The sequence below is a fragment of the Oncorhynchus keta genome, chromosome 22 (genome assembly GCF_023373465.1).
Source record: "Oncorhynchus keta strain PuntledgeMale-10-30-2019 chromosome 22, Oket_V2, whole genome shotgun sequence".
NCBI lineage: Eukaryota > Metazoa > Chordata > Actinopteri > Salmoniformes > Salmonidae > Oncorhynchus > Oncorhynchus keta.
The window spans coordinates 215,001-235,905 of NC_068442.1; the positions used below are offsets into that span (position 1 = coordinate 215,001).

At 43.0% G+C, this 20,905-nt stretch overlaps 1 protein-coding gene across 5 annotated transcripts in view; it reads right to left on the reverse strand.

Annotated features, from left to right (window-relative positions):
- Positions 1-20,905, reverse strand: part of LOC118376237 (reelin) — a 315,561-nt gene that overhangs the window by 138,389 nt on the left and 156,267 nt on the right. For all 5 annotated transcript variants that reach the window (XM_052474627.1, XM_052474628.1, XM_052474630.1 and 2 more), the window contains 4 exons: positions 6,443-6,475; positions 6,215-6,293; positions 5,873-5,969; positions 5,216-5,267 (listed from right to left, as the gene is read on the reverse strand). In XM_052474627.1, coding sequence (XP_052330587.1) covers positions 5,216-5,267; positions 5,873-5,969; positions 6,215-6,293; positions 6,443-6,475 — 261 coding nt within the window. The remainder of the gene's footprint in view (positions 1-5,215; positions 5,268-5,872; positions 5,970-6,214; positions 6,294-6,442; positions 6,476-20,905) is intronic.

The window sequence follows — 20,905 nt, forward strand, 5'->3', positions numbered from 1 at the left end:
TAACCACCTCTAGCACCCCGCTGCCGGCTAAGGGGCGGGGCTGAAGGTTTCGTATCGCGACACTACATATCAATACAGACACACAAACTATCTAGGTCAAATAGGGGAGAGGTGTTGTGCCTTGAGGTGTTGCTTTATATTTTTTGAAACCAGGTTTGCTGTTCACTTGAGCAATATACAAAATGCAATACGGGCTCTGTATAATACTGTACGATTTTACTGTACGGATTAGGGGACTCTTTCCTTGCTGCACTCGACTACACTACTGTACAATAATGAAGCTAAGGTAACGTAAAACTTGAGCCTCCATTTAATACCTGCAGTTGAGATAATGTGACACAGGAAGGAAACCTGGGATACGTGGAACTCACACTTCTCTATCTTGACATATAGTTGACTCTGCAGGAGGCATCCCAGGACTTGGCGAACGTGCAGTATGTGTTCCGGAAGGGTCTTGGGGAAGATCAAGATGTCGTCGAGGTAAACTAAGATTCAACATATCCCTCAGGGTGTCATTGAACAATGCTTGAAAGACTGTCGGTGAGTTCGATAATCTGAAGGTCATGACTAAATACTCATAGTAGCCACTTGGGGGGTTAAAGGCAGTCTTCCACTCATCTCCCTCCCTGATTCTCACCAGATTGTAAGCGTTGCGGAGGTCCAGTTTGGTGAAGAATTGGGCCGCTTGGAACAACTCCAGGGGTAGGGGGTAATGATTATTGATCGCAATCTGGTTCAGCCCTCTGTAATCGATGCAGGGACGCAGGCCTCCATCCTTCAGACACTGAAGACGTAGATGTCGATTAAGGCAGCCCCCTGCATCTCTCTGATTCAGATTCAGAGGCGCTGGGTAGGAGTTCTATGGCACAGTCGTAAGGATGATGAGGGGGAAGGGTGACGGCCTGCCTCTTACTGAAGGCCTGCTGGAGATTGAAGTATTCGGGAGGGAGAGCGAAAAAGTCTTATTCTTCAAGGGATGCAGGAGGACACGGCTAGGCTCTTGGTGGGGGTCTTAGACATTTAGTCTGGCAGGCCTTAGCCCAGTCTAGTAGGTGTCCCATGGACCAGGAAACTAGTGGGTTGCGCAGCGCTAGCCAGGGGAACCCTAGGTAAGGGGCTTCCCGGGAGCACTGATCAACAGAATACAAAGAGTCTCAGAGTGGTTCACCCCAACCTGCATTAGAACGGGCTTGGTCTGATATTCCAGCTGACCGGAGCCAAAGGGGCGTCCATCGACGGCTTGAATCTGCAGAAGAATGGGACAGTTTACACAGGGGATTTGTAATTCTCTGATGAAGTCTTCATCAATAAAATTACCAGTGGCCCCGGGGTCCACAAAGGCTTGAATCTGGATCTCTAATGGTTGTCCCAGTGGAGGGTTGCGGGTAGTAACAGATGGTGATTGGATAGCCGGGAGGTAACTGCACAGCTCGTCAGGGTTGCCCCCTGTCCTGGCGAGCCCTGGTTTCTCGTCAGCTCTGGGCAGGTAGCACGGAGATGGCCAAGACCTCCGCAGTAGAGGCCGCAGCGTTCGAGCATGCACCAGTCGCGCTCCTGTGGGCTCCTCAATGCTGGATTTGGGGGGACTGGGGTGATCAGGAAACCTAGATACTGGGATGGTGTCAAAAAAGCGCTGTCTCACGCGTTCTCGGAGGAGGTTGTCGATCCTGATTGCCAGCGTTATCAGAGACTCGAGGTCCTCTCCCAGTTCCCGAGAAGCTAATTCATCCTTGATGAAGTTAGACAACCGCTGGTGGAAAGCAGTGACCAGTGCCTCTGTATTCCAGCCACTCTCGGCGGCGAGGATGCGGAACTCAATGGTGAAGTCAGCCATTGGTCTGGCCCCTTGGCAGATGTTGAACAGTCGGCTGACCGCTTCTCGTCGCAGCTTGGCAGTGAAGGCTAGCTGCAGGGTGGTGGCTGCTGTTCCCACACCGCTGTTGCCCAAGCCCGTGCCTTGCCTGAGAGTAGAGAGATTATGTAGGCAATCATTGCCCGATCGGTGTGGAACAAGGAGGACTGTAGCTCGAGCACCAAAGAGCATTGGATTAGCTCCTCCTGGGCAGGAGTTGGACTGTTGTTGGAGGGTCTCTGATATTTGGGAGAGTTGTTCTTGCTGCCACCCAATTAGTGCTACTTGTTGGGTTTTAAGCATTCTGGATCTGGGTGATCTCTTCTGGGTCCATGTTGAGGCAGAAGCTTGCTGTGATATGGTGAGGTTGGACACAGGTGCAGAGAAGAGACCAGACGAGGAATCAGTGGTTAAGGATATACATTATACTTTACTTAGAAACACTAACAGAAGGATCACAGTAACATTGGGAAAACAATAAACACTAAGTGTCGAAAACTTACTCAGGAGACAAATACACACGGCACACAATTCAAGCTTCAGCAAAGGACAACATAAAACACCTATTTTACTCCTTGTGATATTCATATTCATGAAATCACAAGTGCAATATTGCAAAACACAGTTTAGCCTTTTGTTAGTCCACCTGTCGTCTCAGATTTTGAAATTATGCTTTACAGCGAAAGCAATCCAAGCGTTTGTGAAAGTTTATCGATAGCATAACAAAACAATATGTACACTAAGTATTAAGTAGCTAGGTCAAGAAAATCAGAAAAGCAATCAAATTATTCAATTACCTTTGATGATCTTCAGATGTTTTCACTCACGAGACTCCCAGTTACACAACAAATGTTCCTTTTGTTCCATAAAGATTATTTTTTATATCCAAATACCTCTGTTTGTTTGTCGCGTTATGTTCAGAAATCCACAGGAAAGAGAGGTCACGACAACGCAGACAAAAATTCCATATATTATCCATAATGTCCACAGAAACATGTCAAACGTTTTTTATAATCAATCCTCAGGTTGTTTTTAAAATATAAAATCGATAATATATCAACCTGGAGTGTAGGTTTTTCAATAGGACTGGGAGAAACAATGGCCGCTTTACTCTGTTACGCAAAACTCACTCTGAGAGCCCCCACCTATCCACTTACGCAATGTGATCCTTCTCGCTCATTTTTCAAAATAAAAGCCTGTAACTATGTCTAAGGCCTGTTGACACCTTAGGGAAACCATAGAAGGAATCTGGTTGATATCCCTTTAAATGGAGGATAGGCATGCATAGGAACAGAGAGGTCTCAAAATAAGAGGCACTTCCTGATTGGATTTTCCTCAGGTTTTTGCCTGCAATATCAGTTATATTATACTCACAGACAATATTTTGACAGTTTTGGAAAGTTTAGAGTGTTTTCTATCCTAATCTGACAATTATATGCATATTCTAGTTTCTGGGGCTGTGAAATAGGCAGTTTCAAATGGGTACGTTTTTTTTGCCAAAAACGAAAATACTGCCCCCTACACGCAAAAGGATAAACAACCTGTCATTCATTCTTTGTGAATATATGGGTTTTTCCTATTCACAATGCGGAGAGAGTGCATTTAATCATCAGTGGATTTTAGTTTAAATTAGTTTCAGTTTGTTCATTAGCTTTGTTTACTGATATGTATATTTTTGAATCATCAGTATACATGAACACAAATGCTTTGTTTAATGCCAGTGACAGGTCATTGGTAAAAATAGAAAACCGTAGAGGGCCTAGAGGGCTACCATGCGGTACACCACACTTTGCATATTTGATTTTAGGGAAGCTTCCATTAAAGAAAACCCTTTGAGATCTATAAGATTAGCTCTCAATCCACGGCGTGGCAGAGGTTGAAAAGCCATAACACATACGCTTATTCAACAACAGGTTATGGTCAATGATTTCAATGGCTGCACTGAAATCTAACAGAACAGTTCCAAAAGTCATATTATTATCCATCTCTTCAACCAATCATCAGTAATTTATGTCAGTGTAATACATATTGAGTGCCCTTCTCTATATGGATGCTGAAAGTCTGTTGTTCATTTGTTTACAGGGAAATAGCATTGTGTTTGGTCAAAATATTTTTTTCCAACAGTTTGCTAAGAGCTGGCAAAAAGCTTGAAGGTCTGCTGTGAATCAGTAAAGACTGCTTTACCATTCTTGGGTAGCGGAATTACTTTGGCTTACCTCCAGGCCTTTTAATTTATTTTACCTTTGGCCTAAGGACAAATACTTTCCTCTAGGCTCAGATTAAAAGATTTGACAGATAAGAGTGGCTATAGAGTTTGCTTACCGTTCTCAGTAGCTTTCCATCTAAGTTGTCAATGCCAGGAGGTTTGTCATTATTGATCGATAACAATCATTTTCCCATCCAGATTTATTAGCCTCTCCTTTTGCCTCAACTCTTTCAAACATACAGTTTTTTCAATTCCTCATCAATCCACGTAGCCTTAACAGTGGAGTTTCCAGTCTTGTGGGCACACTCCACCTGAATCTTCCCGTGGTCCATCTTCAATTTCTCAGAGATCATTTCCCTCACTTTGTCTTCAGACTCCTTCCAGGTCTCATGTGGAGATTCTGCAATTCTGCCCACAACCATGTTATTCCGCTTTGATTGTCCCTTGAGATTTATCCATCATTATTGGCATGGATTCATACACAGAACTGATGTCCTCTCTCAATGACTTACAGATTCCTGTCATCTTGCCATTTTCCTGTTTCAACTCAATCAGCTGATCCTGGGAGAACTGCAAGCTGTTCTTCTGGTCCTGGAACACTCTGGTCAAGTCGTCCATTCTTTTATTAGTTGAATCCACAAGTATTTGGACAAAACACTTGAAGCTATTATTTTGTTGTTGTAACAACTTTTTAGTTAATTTAAAAGATCCTTCACCTGTGATAGAGGACACCACTGTTCTCAACTGAACTCCCGTTGGCTTTGGTCTTGGTCATGGTTTCTAGTAACGTAAGTTATGTTGTTACTCCAGACAGGGCAGGTCACAGGGAATATTTAAAATATAAAACAGCAGTGATCTAGATGGCCACAAACCCGGGAAAATCCGCATTCCCAGCCACAATGGCTAACCGCGTTGCGGCATGCGTTCAAGCCATCAAGAAACACTGCTAGCTTGATAGGCAGCTAGCTAGGACTATGGAATTGTTGTGTCATTTGTTCACTCAGATTCCCTTTTATCTAATATTAGATTTTGGTTGAAGATCTGATAATTCAGTATAAAAAATATGCAAAAATAGAGAAAATCTGAAAGTGGCAAATACTTTTTCACGGCACTGTAAAATGATATGATTGATTGCGTACATTATGTTTTTTACTCACCAAGAGCAAACTGCAGGACAGAGGCTGTGGTGGTGTTGAGAGGTACAGTGGTCTTGAGGAGAGAGGGTACATATATCACAGGTTAGAGGATAAAGGCAGTGGGGCTTTAAGTGTTCTTAATAGCTGGGAAATGGGGCTACATATATCTAATCTCAATACAATTCCTAGATGGAGCTAAGGATTCAAGGGCTTTCGTCAGTGTGTGTTTGTGTGTTCTCTGTGTGTGTGCTCTGTGTGTGTGTGTTCTGTGTGGGGAATGCATCATTGTGTGTACTGCTCTTGACTGAACTAGTGCCAGGCAGCTGCATGAAATACTTGGAAGGCTGACAGATACTCTGTAAAAGCTTATTATCAGAGTAAGCAAATAGAATCAAGACACACTAAACACAGCCGTTCGCCGTCTCTCATATGGTGCAACAGGGAAATAGTGTCAGTTAACATGATTATTATCAGATACGTGGAAGCATTCTAGTGTCTTTGTGGTTCTGGTATGATCTGATATGTTGTAGGTTGTAGTATTATGTGGTTGTGTTCATTAATAGTGTGGTTGTGGTTCCCACTATGGTTGTGAAAAACTAGGTGGTTGAGGTCATAGTGTGGTTGTAATTATGGATAAAGGAGTGGATGAGTTTGTGGTTGTATTGCGGTCATAGTTACCAGTTCTCTCTCTCTGAAGGGCTCACAGAAGGTGACAGCTCTGCCATGCATCAGAACCCCACACTGCTCTCCTACCTCACAGTTACTACACTCTGACCTGGGGGGAGCAAGATAAAGAGATGGATGAAGAGAGTGCATTAGAAGATAATTTATGCAGGTTTAGATATGAATAAAATGCCTTACTGTAGTTTTTGTAACACATTTTTGTCTTCTTCAATTGCACAGTGTGACAAAATGACACAAAAAGTATGCTTTAGTAATCATTTTTGTGACAACTGCTGACAAAAAAAGGACTTTATAAAATGCATTTGATTGATTGATGAATTGATTGATGTAACCTACCAAATTCTGGGGTCCAGCTCTCCCTGCAGGTTGGAGTCAAAGTCATCACGGAGCACCACATGGTTCCCATGGATCTCAGCTACACACAGAACAAACAAAAACCAAGGTTGGGCGATAGAAAAACATGACAGGGAAGGGTCCAATATTAATAACAAAGTTGTTGATGTTGGTATGACCACAGAAGATTGAGTTGATAGCATATAAACATGCAAGAAAAAACGCACTCACCAAGACTGGGTCTCAATGGCGATTCCGTAGGTGCTGAAACAGAGAGAAGATGCATCAGTAACCCTGCAGCTTGTTTCCCTACTCTGACAGAGATTGCCATTGGCCAGAAAGAGACCAGAGATAGTAGAATAGTCCAGTCCTAATGTCCCTCCTGTCTCAGACATTCTCATATGTGCTGGCATGTCACAACTGCTAATATAGTCAGAGTGATCAGAGTGTCATCTGTGATGTGTGCCAGGCCTAACTAGCAGTCCCTCTGTTTTGGACAAGAACCAAGAAGCAGGAGCGAGCATGTTAACACATCACTGGAAAAGAGCCAAACTGAGCAGCGACAAGACAGAATACACTTCAATCAACTTCGAAGCAAAAATAACTTTGTAGTGGCTAAGGCTCCAGTACTTGCTGCTCCAGTGCGTGCCCTCCCTGACTGTAGATAGTGGTGCTGGGTCTCCTGTTGGACTTCCAGTACTGATGTTTGTTCCTGATGTTAATGAAGTAATGAAAGTCCGCTTGGACCTGATAAATAGTTCAACACCAATTTAACACCCCTCCCTCTCCTGAGGCCCGTGCCTCTTGCCAAGCCAACACATCACAACGCTACTGCAAACTCTTCCACAAGTGCTCTGAGAGACAGGCAGATGGAGGAAGAGAATCAAAGGAAGAGATTAGGGTGAGTTTGACTCAGCGAACCAAAATAGAGTATGATGTTATACAGTGCAATGTGAGAGTACCCTGATACATTTCTCACCAGATTGATAAAAAGGGACTTTGAAATCCACAAAACCATCAAACCTCAATTCCCTTCAGATAGTTTTATCTTTCTTTAACCAGGCAAGTCAGTTAAGAACAGATTCTTATTTTCAATGACAGCCTAGGAACAGTGGGTTAACTGCCTTGTTCAGGGGCAGAACGAGAGATGTTTACCTTGTCAGCTCGGGGATTTGATCTTGCAACCTTTTGGTTACTAGTTCAATGCTCTAACCACTAGGCTACCTGCCACACCAATACATTGTGACTTTTTCCAGAAAAAAAAAGAAAAAGGAGCACTCAATGATCAGAAGTTCATTGCAGACATTGAGGTAAGATGTTTTACTGTACTTTTCACTATTTCTGTCAGTACCCTTTATCAGTACTATGCACAATGGCATTGACCCCAATGAGTTAGGGAACCCTTCCCGTTCAGTCCTATTCAAGTTGGCTAGATCACTATCCTCTTTAAAATAATAAAAAACAATCCTTTAGTCCAGATAGGATTCCCACTTCTCATACCCAACTTTCAAGAAACTTCCAGGTGATGTCAATGACTTTTAACTTAACACAAATCATACACAGCTCCCTAAAGCTCCTCCAAGAGGGAGGGAACCCAAACCAGGAATATTACTAAAATGGCTGACTATTACAAACCAAACAAAAGTCTTTCTATTTTTGACAACTTTTACTCCACTACATTCCTGAATAAAATATTGTACTTTTTACCCCTTCAATTTTCCAAAAAGTACTCGTTACACGACACCAAAAAGTACTCGTTACATTTAGATTGTTTAGCAGGACAGGAAAATTGTCTAATTCACATCCTTATCAAGAGAACATGCCTGGTCATCCCTACTGCCTCTGATCAAGCAGAATCACTAAACACAAAGGCTTTGCTTGTAAATTATGTCTGAGTGTTGAACTGTACTCCTGGCTATCTGTAAATTAAAAAATCAAGAAAATCAAGTTGTCTGGTTTGTTTAATATAAGAAATGTTTAATGATTCATACTTTTACTTTAGATACTTAAGTACATTTCAAACCAAATTTCTACTCAAGTAGGATTTTACTGGGTGACTTTCACTTTTACTTTAATAATTTTCTTTGAAGGTATCTTTACTTTTACCCAAGTATAAAAATTGGGTACTTTTTCCACTACTGGATATACATACGTATTTAACCTACGTATTCACACTAGGAATATCCACATCTCCTCTCTGTACACTGATGGACAGCATTAGGCTTTCTGTGACATGACCTCCGTCTCTCCATTCGTACTGTCTCTAACAAGCACTCCCTCTTCAAACCTTTCTAAAGATATGTCCTTCTGGCTGAAGAAAGGCCCAGAATGTTTAGGAGTTCACTAATCCCCCATCCTCTCTCGCTCCAACCCCATTCCATAAGGAGCAGACAGTAGCCTCATTTCCCTCAGATTAATCCTCTCACTTTCTTAAAGACTTCACTTACAGCCTCCTCTATTATGGGCTCATCTCTGCTAATGCCTGTATCTCGCCGGCTTACACACACACACACATAGGCGCAGGAACAATATACACACAAGAGCAAGACACACACACACGTACGCACACAGGCCAGAGCTTACACTGGGTGATACGTTTTCATTCAGCGCCAACCCCGACTGTCTCATACATACACACAAAGACACACACGCTCGCACACACACACTTGTAGGGATGGGAAAGGGGAGGGTATCATCTAAATGCACCTCTCTATACACATCTCAAAATCAGAGGGGCTTGGAAGAAAAAAACAGAGAAGGGGAGTTGGAGATAGGGCTATGCAGAGGGTGGAGAAACTAAATTAGAGTAAGCTTTGGGAGTCTCAGACATCTGGGCACAAAGAGCACAGGGCTCTAGTGATCTTAAATCCCGTCCCTTTTTCTCTCCCTCTCCATCTCCCAGCTCTAATCTTCTCTCCTCCCTCTCTCCGTCCTACATATCTCATGTCTCCACCAATTTCTCTCCTTCACTCTCCATCCCTGTTTCTCTCTCTCTCTCTCTCTCTCCTTCACGCTCCGCCTCCCCATCTCTCCTCTCTCTATGTCCCTCTCTCCTTCACTCTCTCTCCCTCTCCCTTCTCTTTTCCTCCAGTTCCCTCCCTCCCTTCATCCCTCCTTCCCTGTCTTCCTTGCTCCCTCCCTCTCTTTCTCTGACTCAATTCACGGTGTATAGGTATCCAAGACTGAGCTGTATGTTTGAAGTTGAGTCGTTGAGGTCTAATTGGCTGTTGCAAGTACTGACTCACCAGGACACAGGATGCAGGATGTTGCTTGTTTTTTCTGTGTGTGTATGTGTGCATGTGTGTGCGTGTGTGCATGAGAGAGAGTGTGTGTTTCTCCAGGAATGATGACACATATTTAACACCTTTTTGTGTTGGCAAAAAACTAAGGTAAATAATACTTTACTCTGAAATCTTTGTGGGCATCAATGGCCATAATTATGTTATTAGAAGACACAACACTTAATTTCCTAATTAATGGTGCAGATAAAAGAGTGAAGCAAGACATCAATGTCATTTGTTTGTTGATAGACTGTCTGAGTTTTGTCTTTTATCTTGAGATGTTTTGTGTCTAGGCATCTTTTGTATCAAGTTTGTGCAATAGTCTAAACTTCCCTGTTTGCAAGAGTTTGTGTTTGCATGCAAATTACTAAATATGAATACAATGGCTGGGTGAGTGGGTGTGTATCATCTTTGTCCGTCTCTGGTTAGAGTTGCTTCCTGTAGCACCTGTCTATGGTCGCAAATCTCTGGTGAGACAGGGGCAGGCCAAGGAGGGTCAGTCCCTACAGCATCCATCACCATAACAACCTCCCTGTCACGTTGAAGGATATTATTATGGGGTGATGGTAGAGGTGGTGGAAGGGAGTCACTAAAGCCATCAACACGATAACAGGAGAGGGTGGTGAGAGGAAACTAAGGGAGGGAAAGGAGGGAGGAGAGAAGATAGCTAGAAGTAAGAAGAGAGAAAGATCTCAAGGTCCAGTGCAATGAGGGCGATGAGGGATGGCTGGGGGCAGTGTCAGTATGGGGGACATTTGTTAGGCCACCCATCCTGCCTGTCGTCTCCCTGTACCCCTGCCTGTCGTGTCTGTGATCATTCATCCCTCAGGGAGCTGTGTCCTGCCCTGCCTGATCCTGAGTTATATGGTTCATTGATAATCCATCTGAGGCTCAGCCCTGCTCTCTCTCCTCTGCCAGGCTCCACCAGGTCCATAAACAACTGATTTATCCCCGTGGAGGAAATTAAAGGGACTGGCAACACCAGGCAGGGAGCAGGGCTAGGGGCCTAGGCTGTCACCAGATAGGGAGGCTTGATGGACTGCCCACCTAGACACCCTCCACCGACACACCAGCTCCACCTCAGGTCCCCCTCCCTTCCTAAGTCCCTCACACCCTGGCTTCCTCCTCAGCCACCCAGCACCCAGCCCATCCTCACTCTCCTGAGCCCTCTCTCTGGTTCTCCACACTTGGACTCAACAGCTCTCTTTATGTCCACTCACTAAAAGAGAGAGTAATAGTACTCCATTGGAAGCCCTGTCATCCGTCATACAGTCTCATTAGACTTACCCTTAAAGCAGCATTCACAATAGAAACAAGAACAAAATGTTTTTCCCTGTTTCGGTAAAAAGCTGAGGGATGGATAAATGTAACTACTCTCAAAATCATAGACAGATTTATGGATGCAAGGACTGACCATCCATATTTAATAAACATTGGACAAAAACAAGCTGGGGTACGACAGTTGAACTACGGATCTGAGGGGGTACGACAGTTGAACTACGGTTCTGATGGTGTACGACAGTTGAACTACAGTTCTGATGGGGTACAACAGATGAACTACGGGTCTGATGGGGTACAACAGTTGAACTACGGTTCTGATGGAGTACGACAGTTGAACTACGGTTCTGATGGGGTACGACAGTTGAACTACGGTTCTGATGGGGTACAACAGTTGAACTAAGCTCATGAGGCATTTATGATAGATTCCAAGATGGCATAGCAGTCGTCATCTTGTCGTGTCCTGTGTATATATGTACATATTTTCTTCAAATATCTTTTTATATATATTTTTTTCTAAAAACTCAAATTCAAAACACTCTCCTGCAACCCACCTCACCAATTTAAGAAAAAAAGTACTTTCACCTCAAATCTGAAATCCACAACAGAAGCAAGCCAGAAGCTAGCCAGAACATTAGTATTAAGCTAACCACGGTTGACGGTCATCAGCTATCCTTTAGCTCGAAAAGCTATTGCCAGTTTTGTACAAGGCGACTCAGACCAGAGCATACCGGACCTATTTTCTCTCCATAACCCCGGATTTCTACCGCAAGCTCTGGACATTTACACCTGGATCTTGCAGCTGCTATCCGAGTGACTATTGGCTTACGTCGGTCCCGGAGCAAACATCAATTATTCCGGAGCCAGCCAGCTGAAGAGTTCCATCAGCCACTCCTGGGCTACAATCACCTATCTGGAACCATTTTACTGCCGATGCGAAGCCCCACCGGGCCTTCACGACTAGACTAGCGACGTTATCTGCCCGAGGGAGTTATCCAACTGGCCCCTCCGTCACGACGTAACCTGAATGCCCATCTGCGGCCTGCTAATAGTTAGCGGCCTTATTGGCTGCTATCTGAATAGGTCTATCGGACAATTTTCTTGGGTCACTATATCTATTTTGCCGATTGGATTGGTCCCCTCTACCACATGGAACCCCACTAATCTACCGATGGAAAAGCACGAGGTGGCTAAAAACAGACCTCCATCCTCTGCCAGCTTGCTACCCATGGCCCGGCTAGCTGTCTGAATCGCCGTGACCCCAACCAACCTCACTACTCACTGGACCCTTATGATCACTTGGCTGAACATGCCTCTCCTTAATGTCAATATGCCTTGTCCATTGCTGTTCTGGTTAGTGTTTATTGGATAATTTCACTGTAGAGCCTCTAGCCCTGCTCATAATACCTTATCCAACCTTTCAGTTCCACCACCCACACATGCGATGACATTACCTGGTTTCAATTATGTTTCTAGAGACAATATCTCTCTCATCATCACTCAATGCTTAGGTTTACCTCCACTGTATTCACATCCTACCATACCTTTTTCTGTACATTATACCTTGAAGCTATTTTATCGCCCCCAGAAACCTGCTCCTTTTACTCTCTGTTCCGGACGTCCTAGATGACCAATTCTCACAGCTTTTAGCCGTACCCTTATCCTACTCCTCCTCTGTTCCTCTTGTGATGTAGAGGTGAATCCAGGCCCTGCAGGGCCTAGCTCCACTCCTATTCCCTAGGTGCTCTCTTTTGATGACTTCTTTAACCATAATAGACATAAATAATGGACATTATTGAACAAATCAAGCATTTAGTAACTAGGATTCCTGGGAGTGCATTCTGATGAAGATCATCAAAGGTAAGGAAATATTTATAATGTGATTTCTGGTTTCTTTTGACTACAACATCGCGGAACATTTTATTTATTTTCTAAGCGCCATCTCAGATTATTGCATGGTTTGCTATTTCCGTAAAGTTTTTTTGAAATATGACACAGCGGTTGCATTAAGGAGAGTTCAATAATTCCATGCGTATAACTTGTATATTCATATTCATCTATTTCTGTTGAACCGATGTGGCTATGCAATTTCACTGGATGTTTTTGGGACTAGTGAACGTAACACGCCAATGTAAACTCAGATTTTTTTATATTAACTTTGGGGGCGGCAGGGTTACTAGTGGTTAGAGCGTTGGACTAGTAACCGGAAGGTTGCGAGTTCAAACCCCTGAGCTGACAAGGTACAAATCTGTCGTTCTGCCCCTGAACGGGCAGTTAACCCACTAGGCCGTCATTGAAAATAAGAATTTGTTCTTAACTGACTTGCCTGGTTAAATAAAGGTAAAATTTTAAAAAATCTAAGAAAACATACAAAAATCAAACAAAACACACAAACAAACAACAAAACAAACATTCATGTACATGAAGTCCTAGAAGTGTCATCTGATGAAGATCATGAAAGGTTAGTGATTCATTTTATCTCTATTTGTGCTTTTTGTGTCTCCTCTCTTTGGCTGGAAAAATTGGTGAATTTTCTGTGGCTTGGTGGTGACCTAACATAATCGTTTGTGGTGCTTTCGCTGTAAATCCTATTTGAAATCGGACACTGTGGTGGGATTAACCTTTTGCAACTAGGGGGCAGTATTTTAATTTTTGGGTAAAAACGTTCCCGTTTTAAACGGGATATTTTGTCACGACAACATGCTATGCATATAATTGACAGCTTTGAATAGAAAACACTCTGACGTTTCCAAAACTGCAAAGATATTGTCTGTGAGTGCAACAGAACTGAGGTTACAGGCGAAACCCAGATAAAAATCCAACCAGGAAGTGACGCATTTTTTGAAACCGCTTCATGCCAATGACTCCTTATATGGCTGTGAATGTGCTACGAATGAGTTGATGCTTTCTACGTATTCCCCAAGGTGTCTACAGCATTGTGACATATTTTTACGCATTCATGTTGAAGAATAGCCGTGGTCACATGATGGCTCCCGCAGAAAATCTTGCGTAAAGTACTGAGTTAGCCATTTTTCCAATCACTTCTTATGAAAAACCAATTGTCCCGACGGATATATTATCGAATAGATATTTGAAAAACACCTTGATGATTGATTCTAAACAACGTTTGCCATGTTTCTGTCGATATTATGGAGCTAATTTTGAAAAAAGTTTGGGGTTGTAGTGACAGCATTTTCCGGTCGACTTCTCAGCCAAACGTGACGAACAAACGGGAGCTATTTCGCCTACAAAAATAATATTTTTGGAAAAAAGAAACATTTGCTATCTAACTGGGAGTCTCCTGAGTTAAAACATCCGAAGTTCTTCAAAGGTAAATTATTTAATTTGATTGCTTTTCTTATTTTCGTGAAAATGTTGCCTGCAGCCAGCAGAGCCTAGCATAGCATTATGCCATGATAAACTTACACAAATGCTTGTCTAGCGTTGGCTGTAAAGCATATTTTGAAAATCTGAGATGACAGTGTGATTAACAAAAGGCTAAGCTGTGTCTCAATATATTTAATTTGTGATTTTCATGAATAGGAAGATTTATGTCCGCTGCGTTATGCTAATTAGTTTGAGGCTATGATTACACTCCCGAATCCGGGTTTGAGAGTCACAAGAAGTTTAACAACAAGATTACCTTTAAAACTGTATAAGATACATGTATGTTTGAGGAATTTTAATCATGAGATTTCTGTTGTTTTGAATTTGGCGCCCTGCACTTTCACTGGCTGTTGTCATATCATCCCGTTAACGGGATTCCAGCCCTAAAATATCCCAGCTTTCCTACAACCGAAGCTTGATGCCCTCAATCTCACACAAATTATAAATGAACCTACCAGGTACCACCCCAAAGCCTTAAACACGGGCACCCTCTAAATACACCTCTGCTGTTTTCAACCAAGATCTCAGCGATCACTGCCTCATTGCCTGTATCCGTAATGGGTCAGCGGTCAAGCGACCTCCATTCATCACTGTCAAACGCTCCCTGAAACACTTCAGCGGGCAGGCCTTTCTAATCGACCTGGCCGGGCATCCTGGAAGTATATTGACCTCATTCCGTCAGTAGAGGATGCCTGGTTATTTAAAAAAAAATGCCTTCCTCACCATCTTAAATAAGCATGCCCCATTCAAGAAATTTAGAACCATGAACAGATATTGCCCTTGGTTCTCTCGAGACCTGACTGCACTTAACCAACACAAACACATCCTATGGCGTTCTGCATTAGCATCGAACAGCCCCTTTTCAGGGAAGTTAGAAACCAATATACACAGGCAGTTAGAAAAGCCAAGGCAAGCTTTTTCAAACAGAAATTTGCTTCCTGCAACACAAACTCAAAAAAGTTCTGGGACACTGTAAAGTCCATGGCGAATAAGAACACCTCCTCCCAGCTGCCCACTGCACTGAGGATAGGAAACTCTGTCACCACCGATAAATCCACTATAATTGAGAATTTCAGTAAGCATTTTTCTGGCCATGCTTTCCACCTGGCTACCTCTACTCCGGCCAACAGCACTGCACCCCCCACAGCAACTCGCCCTTCCCCATTTCTCCTTCTCCCAAATCCAGTCAGCTGATGTTCTGAAAGAGCTGCAAAATCTCGACCCTATAAATAAGCCAGGCTAGACAATCTGGACCCTTTCTTTCTAAAATTATCTGCAGAAATTGTTGCAACCCCTATTACTAGCCTGTTCAAACTCTCTTTTGTGTCATCTGAGATTCCCAAAGATTGGAAAGCAGCTGCGGTCGTCCCCCTCTTCAAGGGGGGGGGGGGGACACACGCTTGGCCCAAACTGCTACAGACCTATATCTATCCTACCGTGCCTTTGAAGGTCTTTGAAAGCCAAGTGAACAAACAGATACCGACCATTTCGAATCCCACCACACCTTATCCGCTATGCCATCTGGTTTCAGAGCTGGTCACGGGTGCACCTCAGCCACACTCAAGGTCCTAAACGATATCTTAACCACCATCGATAAGAAACAATACTGGCCAAGGCTTTCGACTCTGTCAATCACCACATCCTCATCGGCAGACTCGATAGCCTTGGTTTCTCAAATGATTGCCTCACCTGGTTTACCAACTACTTCTCTGATAGAGTTCAGTGTGTCAAATTGGAGGGCCTGTTGTCCTGGCCTCTGGCAGTCTCTATGGGGGTGCCACAGGGTTAAATTATTGGGCTGACTCTCTTCTCTGTATACATCAATGATGTCGCTCTTGCTGCTGGTGAGTCTTTGATCCACCTCTACGCAGACAACACCATTCTGTATACTTTTGGCCCTTCTTTGACACTGTGTTAACAACCCTCCAGACGAGCTTCAATGCCATACAAATCTTCTTCCGTGGCCTCCAACTGCTCTTAAATACAAGTAAAACTGAATGCATGCTCTTCAACCGATCACTGCCTGCATCTGCCCACCCATCCAGCATCACTACTCTGGACGGTTTTGACTTAGGTATTTGTAGTTGTCCACATATTCTAAGTGTCTGGTTATACCGTAAACTCTCCTTCCAGACTCATATCAAACATCTTCAATCCAAAGTTAAATCTAGAATTGGCTTCCTATTTCGCAACAAAGCATCCTTCACTCATGCTGCCAAACATACCCTCGTAAAACTGACCATCCTACCGATCCTCGACTTCGGCGATGTCATTTACAAAATAGCCTCCAATACCCTACTCAATAAATTGGATGCAGTCTATCACAGTGCCATCCGTTTTGTCACCAAAGCCCCATATTCTACCCACCACTGTGACCTGTACGCTCTCGTTGGCTGGCCCTCGCTTCATACTCGTCGCCAAACCCACTGGTTCCAGGTCATCTACAAGACTCTGCTAAGTAAAGTCCCCCCTTATCTCAGCTCGCTGGTCACCATAGCATCACCCACGCTCCAGCAGGTATATCTCTCTGGTCACCCCTGAAGCCAATTCCCCCTTTGGCCGCCTCTCCTTCCAGTTCTCTGCTGTCAATGACTGGAACGAATTACAAAAAACTGAAAACACTTATCTCCCTCACTAGCTTTAAGCACTAGCTGTCAGAGCAGCTCACAGATTACTGCACCTGTACATAGCCCATCTATAATTTAGCCCAAACAACTACCGCTTCCCCTACTGTATTTCTTTATTTATTTTGCTCCTTTTTGCACCCCATTATTTCTATTTCCACTTTGCACATTCTTCCACTGCAAATCTACCTTTCCAGTGTTTTACTTGCTATATTGTATTTACTTCGCCACCATAGCCTTTTTTTGCCTTTACCTCCCTTATCTCACCTCATTTGCTCACATTGTAGATAGACTTATTTTTCTACTGCATTATTGACTGTATGTTTGTTTTACTCCATGTGTAACTCTGTGTTGTTGTGTGTCGAACTGCTTTGCTTTATCTTAGCCAGGTCGCAATTGTAAATGAGAACTTGTTCTCAACTTGCCTACCTAGTTAAATAAAGGTGAAATAAAAAAAATAAAAAAATGTTTTAGCAGTTATATACCTCAAGAATCAATGGGCACACATCATTAATGTATAAATACAAACTGCTATACATACTCAAGCTCACCCTCTTCCTCCCTCGCTCTTAGATCTCCTCCGCCTCTTTCTCCCTCCATTCCTCCACTCCTTTAATCCTTAAGAGTTGATTGACACACCCATGTGTAATGTAAAAAAAACGTTAAAATCCGTAATTTCTTTCTCAGTCCACCACATGTTGGCCTTCAACATCTGTGGTGGAAAGTGGCAGAGCTGCATCATTTGTCAGAACAGGAGACAATCCCGGAAATCGGTCTCCTCACAAAAATGTCTGTAGCTTCCGAACGGTTTGACATTTAAACTAATATCACCACTCTTATCACAGGTGAAAAGAGCCAATAATGAGCTGAATGAGCTACTGTTGAACGTCTGACTGACGTGTCGTGATACCATCGCCTGACTTATGTCTGCGTCTTAGAAAATAGCATTGAGCTATATTATTCATCTGCATGCTATTATAATACAGTAAGAATCTCAACTGTAGGAAGATCTACACATTAAAAAATATTGAGTTATTTTCACAACCAAATAGATGGGTTACAGCTGTTGGGTGGTTTTGTTGGGTTATTTTCTGCTTGTTGGGTTGTTTTAGAAATAACCCAATGATTTTGGTTTAAGTTGGGTTGGCCCATGAACGAAATGTAACATTTTGGCTTCTGACCTTTTCAACGGTTGTTTTACTCTGTTCAGCTGGGGAAGACCAGTGGGGGACAGTGACACACAAGCAAGACAGTATTGTCACTATTAGCTAAATGTTTAGCTAGTTACCTTGTTCAGATAGCATATCTAGTATTGTTATTTCAAATAACTGTGATGGAAGAGCTGCTTTCAAGTATTACATTTAATTAACAAGCTAGCAAAAGTTTGGCAATAAGATAAAGGTTATCTCGCTAAACAACCTGCTTAATTTACTATCTATCTATCAATCTATCTATATGTAGGGAGGGGAGGGTTAGGAGGGGCGGACAAGAAGCTAGGATGAGCATCAGGGGTTAAGTTAGGGACAGGGTCAGGGGACCCCAACTCTAACCCTAGCGTAATGTCTAAACCTCAGTTCAACCCTGACTTTAGCCCCAACCACAACCTTAAGCATAGGAATAGGGTTAGTAGCTAATAGTAATTCCTTGTCCTGTCATCACACATTTGCCAATAACACTGATTTGTGTTCTCTTTTGTTTTAGCTGTAATCATCAGTCTGGTTAGCTATCCAATGGATGCATTTGTGAGGGAGAAGCTGACAGAGTGGATCCTTAGTTCTCTAATAGTGACATTTGAAGGTAAGTCTAACGATTTCCCATTGATAAAGGCTACTGTCCTGTACTCTAAGTATTGTTCCAGTGTTTTCTTTGTTTTCTAAGGACTATGTTATGCTATATTGTTGTGTTGTCTTGTGCTATCAATTTGAAATAGTGGAGACAGATCAAGAGTCTCCTCCTTAATCCCAGATTTGGTCATATAATTAAATTCACACATGTATTCGGGCAAATAATGTATTAAAATGTTTCTACAACGTTTCTACTTGCTGTATTTGTACTTTGCACAATGTGCTTAACTTGTTTCAAGTGCAAACAGATGATTCCGGGAGACAGCGAGATATTTTTTAAACACCTAAGAAGCCTGAATGGTGTGAATGGTTCTTCAATTTACTTCAGGTGCTGTGCGAAGGGTTGTCAGAGAACCTTCTTGTACATGTGGTTGTGTTCAAAGGCATCTCTTAAAATAACACATACTGTAGGCCTAGAACATGCCAACGCCACCAACATGCCATCTACCTCCACACATGGCAATAGATATCCAACCAACAGTGCTCACACTTCCACAAACAGTGCAGGAGAATCTGATGATAAAGTGTATGAAGATTGGGATGGTTTAGAGGAGGCCATCACCAGTAGGGTTGTTTCTGGCCAAGCCCAAAACCATGTCTTCACAGATTTACTCTTCAAATGATTATGTTGTTAAAAAAAACCTTCTCTTTAGCTTCAGACATCGTTCTAAACTTGCAGAGTAAAACCTTGTCGTTGCTGCAAAGGTTTGAGCACCAAAATGATACAGAGGTTAATGTTTTAATGAGTCAGTTTGAAAGGGCAGCTGAGTTATTGAGGAGTCTTGAATCTGAGTACAGACAAATTAAGTACTTTTCTGAGACAGGGTTTGTGCAACAGCTAGAGTCAACGTCAGTCACAGTAAAATAGGTTGCTGTACAGGACACATTTCAGCACATACCTTTGCGTCCTTCACTGAAAACAATTATTGAGACTCCAGGTACTATGAAAACTATTTTGGAATACCAGCAACATAGATGGGTGCACTGCAGGGCTATCATGATGGATAGCTGTATAAACACCATCCCCTCTTCTCCACAGAGCTGTCCATCCCCCTCGTGCTTTATCCTTTAGCTGGAGTGAGCTAAATCAGGGTCAGAGTAATTCTTGATAGTCTTGAACAAATCTACTTTGAAACAAAAGTATACACCTCACACACCTGCTTATGGCCAAAATAAATGAACACCCGTACCATGTCGGATGCGTGAAAAAGTATTGTGTGCTAGAAAAAATTCATTTGCCCCCTTTCTAATTTTCAAAATGTTTGCATAATTTTTCCATCAGCAAAAAAAACAGATTTCTCTCAAGTGTTGTGCACAAATGTGTTTACTTCCCTGTTTGAGAGAATGTCTCCTTTGCCAAGATGATCTATCCACCTGACAGGAGTGGCATATCAAGAAGATGATTCAACATACACAGGTACACCTTGTTCTGAGAAAAATAAAATGTGCAATCTGTCACAGAACACGATGTCACTGTTTTGAGGGAGCCTGCAATTGGTATGCTGACTGCAGGAATGTCCACCAGAGCTTTTGCCAGAGAATTTAATGATAATTTCTGTACCATAAGCCACCTCCAACATTGTTTTAGAGAATTTGGCAGTCCGTTCAACCGGCCTGACAACCTCAGACCACGCGTAACCGTGCCAGCCAAGGACCTTCACAACCGACTTCTTCACCAGGTGAGACCAGCCACCCGGACAGCTGATGAAACTGTGGGTTTGCACAACTGAAGAATTTCTGTACAAACTGAGGATCTTGAAGCTGGGGATCTTGACCTAACTGCAGTTCGGCCTCGTAACAGACTTCAGTGGGCAAATGCTCACCTTCGATGTCCACTGGCATGCTGGAGAAGTTTGCTCTTCACAGATGAATCCCGGTTTCAACTGTACCGGGCAGAAGGCAGACAGCATTTATGGTGTCATTTGGGAGAGTGATTTGCTGACGTCAACCTTGTGAACAGAGTGCCCAGTGCTGGCAGTGGGGCTTTGGTATGGGCCAGCATAAGCTATGGAACATTTCCCAGTTCTTCAATTGCCTGCATACTCAGCAGACATATCACCCATTGAGCATGCTCTGGATCGATGTGTACGACAGTATTTTCCAGTTTCCGCCAATATCCAGCAGCTTTACACAGCCATTGAAGAGGAGTTGGACAACATTCCACAGGCCATAATCAACAGTCTGATCAACACTATGGGAGATGTCGCGTTGCATTAGGCAAATGGTGTTCACACCAGATACTGACTGTTTTTCTGATCCACGCCCCTACTTAAGGTATCT